At 49.8% G+C, this 9,423-nt stretch overlaps 1 protein-coding gene across 1 annotated transcript in view; it reads right to left on the bottom strand.

Annotated features, from left to right (window-relative positions):
- Nucleotides 1-2,382: 2,382 nt before the first annotated feature.
- LOC104405420 (mucosa-associated lymphoid tissue lymphoma translocation protein 1-like) overlaps nucleotides 2,383-9,423 on the bottom strand; it is a gene marked incomplete at its 5' end in the record, with an annotated part of 26,056 nt that continues 19,015 nt past the window's right edge. Inside the window, 3 exons of the mRNA XM_010014142.1 lie at nucleotides 2,383-2,543; nucleotides 2,583-2,745; nucleotides 4,232-4,357. Coding sequence (XP_010012444.1) covers nucleotides 2,383-2,543; nucleotides 2,583-2,745; nucleotides 4,232-4,357 — 450 coding nt within the window. The remainder of the gene's footprint in view (nucleotides 2,544-2,582; nucleotides 2,746-4,231; nucleotides 4,358-9,423) is intronic.

The following is a 9,423-nucleotide window of genomic DNA, read 5'->3' as shown; positions in this document are numbered from 1 at the left end:
TTTACATTTTCTCCCAGTAGACTTCCTAGACTTTAGCCAGATGGGGCCCCTTGTCTTACCCTTGGCTCTGCTCACTGTCAAGAGAATAAAAGCCTCCCCTGTTCTCTTTGGACAGGTTTCCAGCACTTGCAGGATGGTTCATCTGGAAGGAACATTTCCTATTTTTTTCATGATGCAACAGACACCATAGATAGAGACGCAAGTATCTTCACTGCTGGAGAACCACAGTTTAGAAAATGCTCTCTACACCACCCTTTTAAACCAAGACAGAAGACAGAGCTTGGACACTCTTACCACCCCACCATCCTTGACCTCTCAAGAAGTCTTTAAGTCTTTCTTTCAGAGGACCACACAGCCAGAAAAAAAGAGACCTCTGGCAGTCTCTAGTCCAGCACCCTGCCAAATCACAGAATCATTAGTATTGGAAGAGACTTCTGGAGATCCAGTCCAACTCCCAGATCAGTTCATTAGCACCTTCTCCAGTCCAGAGTGAACTGTCCTCTGAGGATCATAGAATCATAGAACAGTTTGGGCTGGAAAGGACCTTAAGATCATCCAGTTCCAAACCCCCTGCCATGGACAGGGACACCTCACACTAGAACATGTTGCCCAAGGCTCTGTCCTTGGACACTTCCAGGGATGGAGCATTTACCACTTCTCTAGGCAACCTGTGCCAGCACCTCACCACCCTCACAGGGAAGAACTTCTGCCTTATATCTAACCTGAACTTCCCCTGTTTCAGTTTAAAACTATCACCCCTTGTCCTATTTCTACAGCCCCTGATGAAGAGTCCCTCTCCAGCATCATTGTAGCCCCCTTTAGATATTGGAAGGCTGCTCTGAGGTCTCCACGCAGCTTCTCTTCTCCAGGCTGAACAGCCCCAATGTTCTCAGCCTGTCTCCATTTGGGAGGTGCTCCAGCCCCTCATCATCCTCGTGGCCTCCTCTGGACTTCCTCCAATAGCTCCATGTCCTTCTTGTGTTGAGGACACCAGAACTACACACAGTGCTTAAAGTGGGGTCTCACGAGAGCAGAGTAGAGGGGCAGGATCACCTCCCTTGACCTGCTGGTCACACTTCTATCGATGTAGCCCAGGACACGGTTGGTTTCTGGGCTCAAGCACACACTGAAGCCGGCTGATGTTCAGTTTCTCATTGACCAGCACCCGCAAGTCCTTCTCTGCAGGGCTGCTCTGAATCTCTTCTCCGCCCAACCTGTAGCTCTGCCTGGGATAGAGATGATGGGGTCATTGGTCCCTGTTGAACTCTGACCATCCTCCCAGGCCCTTGCTGAGCAATCACCTGGACCTATGGTGTAACCTTAATCACAAAAAATATTAGAGAAGCGGGCAGGGAGGGGACTGTGCTCACTTGGGTTGTCCTTTGGGCCCTGCTCACCAATGGGTCTCTCTAGACAGCTAGGTTCTCCACAAAAGGCAGTGCATGAGGTTGCCCACAGTGAATGCACAGACAGGCACTTAGAAAAAAAATCTTGCACTAATAACTTAAGGTTCTTCTTCCTCCATCCTGATCTTTTCCATCTCTCACATGGAGGAAATTCTGCATCTGAGAGGAACTCAGGACTGCACAGGACCTAACAGCCTTTAATGCCCCTGTGTACTATGCTAGAAGGGACACATGTACCTACCTAGTGGCTGCTACTGATGGAAAACCAGCCTCCGTTGTAAACACACACTGGATGGAACATCCAACTTTCCTTTTCCTGGAAAGCAATTGTCTTGCCCCAAGTATAAATACATTCTTGAGAAATACATAAATACATAACTTAAAACCTGCTTTGGCACAAGCAGGACTCTCAAGGAAAGAAAACCACACTGCAACCCCAAGGGAGAGCTTATATGTTCACGCAGTTCCATCTGCTTCCCTTGGTCAAGCCTTGTGTCCCCTGCATGAGTGCGATGAGAGCCAGCAGCTGTAGCTGGGTTTTGAGGCTGCATCACTATTCTCCACAGGTCTGTAGTGTTTATGGGTTCCTCATCACATTTAATGCTATCACGTTGGCTTTCAAGCAAAGCCCAGTTCACAGAAAGCATCAAGTGGTGTGCCTTGAGCAACGTGTTTTTCCTGGCAATGTTATGACTGCTGCGGTGGCCCTGTCCTCCACTAGACATGACAATGACTCCTTGCTGATCCTACCTCTCCCATGGGATGGAGTTATTTGCAGTGGGCTTCAGGGCCCACATGCTACAGCATGCGGATGGGAGAAACCTTTCCAGAAAAGCAGCCTTGGCCTCATTTGGACAGGGCAGTTGCCGAGACTGGAATTCTCCCTCCGATGGATTCTGATGTATTTAGCACCCAAATAACTGTTGCCTCTATCAAAAATAGCAGTTCCCAAGGCTGGGCATGTCAGCCCATGGGGTCAGGGGTAGTCCTGCCTTGGGCCAGCCTGCAGCAATGCTGAGCAGAGCTCACTCAGGTCGCTCTCATCATTCTCCTCTGGCTCACTGCAGGAGTTGGAGGGGTTGCTGCTGGGCAAGCTGTGGCCAAAGCCTGTCCTCATTGATGCTTGTCCCTTCAGGTCTGTGTTCAGTGCTGCCGCGTCCCGGAGGCACACACCACCTGCACAGGCAGGAGGTCTCCAGTAGTTTGGCTGGGAGTAATTAATCTGGCTGAAAACCTGTCCTAGCAGGGATTTCTGGAGGGTTGTCTGCAGGCTTTCACAAATCCTCTGCTTCGTGCTCAGCTGGGTATAATGCAAATCCAACTGCAGGACCACGTCTGCCTGGAAGCGGAGAGCAAATGTCACAACATGAATCGGAGACTAAGACCTGAAGCAGAGCTTTTTCACTGCTGCTGCTACTGTCAACAGAAATGCCAAACTTGGCTGGCTGGTCTGCAGGCTCACAGCCCCATGCTGTGGCGTGATGGAGCAATGCCTCTGCCAGACAAAATGAGCTGTTCCATACACTCATGATGTTTGTGGGCCTCGGCCACAGTTTCTTGATTTCAGAACTTCTCCTGAAATCAGGCCACCTCACTGGAGGTCTCATCAGCCCTGTCAGGGCACTGTCACTGCCAGCATCACCTCTGAGATGCTGGCACAGGGAGCAGGATTGGATGGGGACTGCACCCATGCAAAGAATGGCACATCTGTCCTGGCCATGGCACAGGACTGCTGCACATGCGAGAGGAAAGCATGCAAGGGAAGGGACAGAACCACTTAAACACACATTGCACAGTAAAAGCCAATGGTTTTAAACAGCAGCGCTCCACAGGGATCTGTTTGCAGTCTAGGACTATTTTAGATTTTTATACAAGATGGTGAAGAAGTCAGAAAATAACCATATTCATGGCAGTCAAACCCCTGACCATGAACCCAAGCATGGGGCTGTGCCTGAGATGCCTGGCTGTACAAAGCAAGGAGATGTATAATAGAGCAAGAAGATTTTGGCAGGCAATGCATGGTCCAGGTCTCCTGTCTGCACTTAAAAGCAATGCGGAATGCTTGGGAAGGGTTCAGAAAAGAGCTCCAGGAACAATCAAGGACTGAAAGAGCTGCCATATGCTGAGGCATGTCACGCACTCAGAAAATGGAGCTCGTTGTAGGCAGATCCAGGCAGCAGCTCAAGAGCAATGTTTGGTGGGAGTCTGCATGGAGCAGAGCAGATGAGCAGCTGGCAAGATCCACTGCCTGGGTGTTAGAGGAAAAAAGAAATCAGATGAGAAACAAGGCGCTCACTGATATTTGGGGAGAGAGAATCTGCTGGAAGAAACAAGCCAGGGGTCTAGCAATTCTGCCTCTCTCATGGGCTTTAAATAGTTTGAGGGTTTGCTGAAGTGTGCCAAACAGGCATAGCTTGGGTCAGGTGTAGTAGTGTAACCCCAATAGCAGGAGATAATCCCTCCCGCTGCTTGAGATCCTGGCCAGCCCGTGAACAAGCACACAGCCTAGTGAGACATCCTTCGTCCAAAAGATTTGGATCTGATCTCCCATGGTTGATACAGATAAATTACAGCCTCTGTGGCTGGGCAGCACAGAAAAACAGACTGAACCAAGGGAAAGAAGATGGGTTTTGTGCCTTGAAGATGTACAAGCCCCTGTAACATCAATCTGGATGTTGCGCTAACAGAGGCATGCCAGGCATCGTCCACACAGAATCACGAGACACACAGAGGGACATATCCAGCTCGAGTTAGTGGGTATGGGGAGTACAAGCTATGTGAGGGTGCAGGAGAACCACAGATATTTGCACTTGGCAAATATCTACCTGAATTTTCTGTAGTCCACCGAGCTGGAAGACAGAGTCCAGCTCCTCCTGCTTGTACACAGAGGTGAGCAGGAACTTGACTTGGTCCCAGTGGCTCTCTTTTGGGATGACCACACTGTCCATCTCCTGCATCAGAAAAATAAGAAGAAACATAAGGAAGTTTCAGCATCAGCCTGCGCATGGAGGTGCAACTGCCCATCAAACATGCTGCTTCTCTGCACAGAGCAGTGCCCAGGGCTGGCCTGTGCCCTTGGCACTTTGGCTGGTGGAAATGTTGCATACCCTCATGGAAGTACTACACAGTGCAAGCAACAGAAATGCAGAAGCTTTTACACACTCGCCTAGTGCATATCAGTGGGAAGACCTAGCTAACTATCCCATGAGTGCATTTACTGGGAAAATTGTGGTAATAATAGGATTTCCAACAGAGCAGATAGCAGCAACAGCCAGTCTCATAACTGGAGGAGGGAGAAAGTTTTCCAAACACAGAGCTGGAGGAAGCAGAGTTGTACTGGGTGCAGAGTTAGCCCCCCACCAGCTACAGAACTGACGATTCTTGAGGAATTACTCAAAATCATCCAAAACAGCCCCATCTCTATGGGATATTCTTCAGAAATCATCATATATTAGAGCTGCTAATAGCACAAGAAGGGACAAGGAATAAGGGCCTTATGAAATAGCATCTGGATTTGAGCCCTCCAGGATGGGCGACAGCCCACAATCCACCAGCCCTTTCCATTGAGAAGGCGCTTACCTCTGCCAGCTGGCTCTGGCAACTAACACGGTGTGATCCTGCTGCCCTGGCTTGGCCAGCACTAGGATGCCCTGGCCTGGCTTTGGGCGCGGGAGCTGAGCAGCCCAGTCAGGCTCCCTGCAGCCACAGACAAAGCCAGTGGTGTGCAAGGAGGGTTCTACCCTTGCAAAATGTTCTTGCTGTTGGCAGAAGTTGCACTGGGCATGATGATGAAGGAGGCTGTTAGAACACTGCAGAGAGGTAGAGGTTAGAGAAGCCTTTACAGACCTTCCCTGAACTGCTGCCTGCAAGTAGTCAAAGCACTTTTTTTTGGCCAGGAGAATATTGGGGGTAGAAAGTAAAATGTTGGATCCCAAATGCTGGCTGGGATCTGCAGCCTCAGGGTCACTCCCTGCTTGCAAGGCTATCTGAATAGGAGTAAACACTGTTGCTGATCAAAATTGCACTGGAGGCAGTCTGAAGACATACTTTTTATCGCTGTAGAAAGCAAAGCCAAATCCTATCTCTGCACTTGGCAACTCATTAATGGAAATATAAACTGGAGGGAGCTTAGGGAAGATCAGGGCAGTAAAAGGAGCTGTCAGAAAGGGAGACAGGTGTGCCAATGAGAGGAGAACACGGCTCACATGGGGATGGAGCAGCTCTCCTTGCCAGGGAGCCTCGTTGTTACTACCACCAGCCTGAACTGTGCCTGAAATGGGAGCACAGCAACTTCTGCAAGTGACCACTGCCCTCTCCTGGTCCCTCCTTCCCTGCCTCATTGCATCAGGTACCCGGCTCCCAGCTACCTTGATGCCATCACTGCTATGCTGAGCCCAACAGCCAGGTTAAACTAAACCTGGAGACCAGCGAGAGGCACAAACCGGATCAGCCTGGATACCACTACTGCAGCGCTTTGGCAGGAGGACTGCAAAAAGGAGCAGAGTGGCCCTGCTGCATCCAGTCAGATCCATTCTCCAGCACATGCTTCAGGAGAGATGGGATGTGCATGCTGCCAGCCCTGCCCAGCTGAACCTACCATGCCAGCCTCCTGCCATGGAAAAATCAGTGACTTTCTGAGTCAAAGGTGGTATCTGTGCTTTCAATAGCTTTTATGGACTCCTGTGAAGGTGATAAAGTTATTTTTGAGCCCTGTTGGACTTGTAATACCCATGACAACCTAATCACTAAAAGGAGAATCATCCACGGCCAGAAGCCCTCCTCATAGTCACCCCACCACTATTGCCTTCTCATCCCCATACATGATGATGCTGTAAGCACCCTCCTCCAGCCTTCTCTGTAGCTGCCTCATTGCTATTTCCCATGTGTCTGTTGATTTCTGCAGTCCTGCCTCCCCCTGGAGCATCCGCACTCTTGTGACCTCTCCAAGAGTGGCTCCTCCAGGGATCCATCAGCCTGTCAGAGCTGGGGTTGGGCCACATTCCCTTTTTCTCCTTGCAGGCACAGATGTGCTCCGGATCAGATGCCCCCTAAGTGCCTGCTTTTGCAATTGTGTTAGCAGCCTTTGCAGATACTGTGAATCTTCAGTGATTAACATTGCAGTTGGGTTTCAACTTGCAGGACATGGATACTCAGATCTGTGCTAATGCACTGGACTCACTCTTCTCCCAGACACCCCTTTATTGCTCTGCAACTTTGAGCTCCTTGAGGCTGGACCACCCTTTTTTTTCCAGACTAAGAAATGCCTGGTGTATTACAGACATGACTAGCGCAGGCAGAACAATATCTCATGCCAAGTTAAAGCACAAAAAGCCAAGCAGTGCCAGGAAGTTTAGGTGCTCTGAACCACAGAACCTCCCTGAGTGGGATGACACCAGTCCCAAGCACTGAACATCCAAAATACCCTGACCCATTTATCAGTGGGCTCATACTTTCTTTTGCTTTCCCTTTGCTGCTGATGTACTTGTAGAAGCCGTTCTTATTGCCACCAGATTCAGTTCCAGATGGGCTTTGGCTTCCCTAACCCCATGCCTATGTGCTTGAGCCACATCTCTATAGTCCTCCTCCACCACCTGCCCTTGCTTCCACCTCTTGCATACCTCCTTTTCACGTGTGTGCTCAGTTAGAGCCCCCAGCAAGGCCGCATAGGCCTCCTGCTACCTTTGCTTGACTCCTTGTTCATCAGGTGGACTTTCAAAAGTTCACCAGCTCTCCTTGGCATCTTGCCTCTGGAGGGCCACGTCCCATAGAAACACCTTCAGGACATTCACCTGGGCAAGGAGCAACCTAATCTCGAGGGGTCAATTAAAGCCCTGACGTGAGATTCAAAGCAGGTGCCAGCAACTCATTATCCACAAGTATCTGCCCTCTCCCATATTCCCAGACTCAATAGCCTCCCATGCCAATGACTTCCACAGTCTAATTTCAGCCCATGCAGGTAAGTCTTCTCTTCCATTAGTCTCCTTTATCATCTCTGGCTGTGTAGGAGTTAGGAAATGGAGAAAAGGATTTCCTAAATTAATTAATTAGCCAATTCATAATTATTTATAAACATTTCCCCATGGTGGAATGTGTTCTTTAATGAAGAGCATGCACAGGAACTGGCAAGGCCAGAGTTTTGGCTGGCCCAGAGTCTCACATATTCTAAATAAACTGGGGGAAGCATGAGTGGAAAGGCCATTAGGTCAAACAGCTCCAGATCAAGTGACTTAAAAATGAGGAGATTCAAAATAAAAGTTTAAAAAACAAGCATTTAAACAGTACAGAGCAAAGAAATGGGAACATCTTGGCTCAGCATCATTCCTTTGTATGTATGTCCTAGAGCAGCCTCTCTCTCTGAAGACAGTGCTTGTCAAGTAAAAATGCAAGCCAGGCAAGACAGAGAATGGGATAGAACACTGCCACTGGGCAACTAAAGAAAATGCATCAATTCTGTAAAATATCATCATTATCTCTGACAAGCCCTACAGCAAGCCCAGGCTCTCTGCTTAACTCACTTTGAAAAGCAGAATGTGGCAAATGGTGGGAAAACTACAATTTCCTCAAACAAACAGCTCCCTGGGTTCATTGCCAGGGATTACAACATATATCTCAGATCTAGCCTGTTTTCTTTGCCTTCAGCCTCCAGCTCCTGCTCTCAGCCTTGCAAGTGTGGCTCAGACCCCCACTTCCCCTTAGCATCTCCGAGAAGGACTGGCACAGTGAGGACGCAGACAGCTTGCCCAGATCCTGACAGAAGCCAGGTGCCCTCCTGCAGACGCCCGTGCATCTCCCTGTGGTCCTACCGGTGACAGTAGGTGCCCTTGCTGTGGACAGCTAATGTGGGGCAACTGAACTGCAATTCACTGCAATGAGAGGATGTGCTGCCACGTCAGCAGACACCACTGGAGGTCAGTGTGAGCCAGCATCGCTGTGCAGTAGGATAGGGATGGGGATCTGTGAGAGAATGAAGTGCAATCAAACTCCACTGCCCATTGTCTCAAAGATTAGTATGAGTGTCCATTGCCTGAGAGATGGGTGGGAGGAGCTGAGATAAGATTCTTCCATCCATTATCTCGAGGACTGGTATGAGGAATTGCTGCCCATTATCCCAAGAATTGTGTAGTACGTGACCCTAAGAACAGAGGTACTCCCCCCAGCTCATAATAAAAGGGGAAAAAGGTAACGGCCGGGAAAGACATCGCCATGAAGACACCCACCTCCAACAACTACTACGGACTCTTGAGGACACTCTGCTCCAATACTGACTACAGACCCCCGGGACACTGCTGGATCCACAGTAGTGACAACACTGGGGTTTTCTCCAGTCAGACCATGACAGGATCCTACTGCCATCGCTATATTGGGTCCCTTTTTGGTCTCACCAATCCCTCTTAGAATCATAGAATCAACAAGGCTGGAAAAGACCTTTAATATCATCAAGTCTAACCATTTCCCCAGCACTGCCAAGGCCACCACTAAACCACATCACTAAGGGCCTTGTCTACACAGTTTGTGAACACTTCCAGGGACGGTGACTCCAGCACTGCTCTGGGCAGCCTGTTTTGATGCCTGAACACCCTCTGGGGAAGAAATTGTTCCTAATCTCCATCTAAACCTCCCCTGGTGCAGCTTGAGGCCGTTTCCTCTGGTCCTATCACTCATTACTTTGGAGAAGAGACCAATCCCACATCACTACATCCTCTTTTCAGGCAGTTGTAGACAGCCATAAGGTCCCCCCTGAGCCTTCTCTCCAGACTAAACCCCCCAGGTCCCTCAGCTGTTCCTCATCACACTTGTGCTCCAGGCCCTGCACCAGCTCCGGTGCCCTTCTCTGGCCCCGCTCCAGCACCTCAATGTCTCTCTTGTAGTGAGGGACCCAGAACTGAGGACAGGATTTGAGGTGCAGCCTCACCAGTACTCAGCGCAGTGGGACAGTCACTGCCCTGGCCCTGCTGCCACACTGGTGCTGATACAGGCAAGAATGCTGTCGGCTTCTTTGGCGCCCGGGCCCAAGCTG

Source organism: Nestor notabilis, unplaced genomic scaffold (genome assembly GCF_000696875.1).
Source record: "Nestor notabilis isolate BGI_N333 unplaced genomic scaffold, ASM69687v1 scaffold2045, whole genome shotgun sequence".
NCBI classification, from domain to species: Eukaryota; Metazoa; Chordata; class Aves; order Psittaciformes; family Psittacidae; genus Nestor; species Nestor notabilis.
The sequence above is the reverse complement of the archived record's forward strand: the minus strand, read 5'-3'. Positions and strand labels throughout refer to the sequence as shown.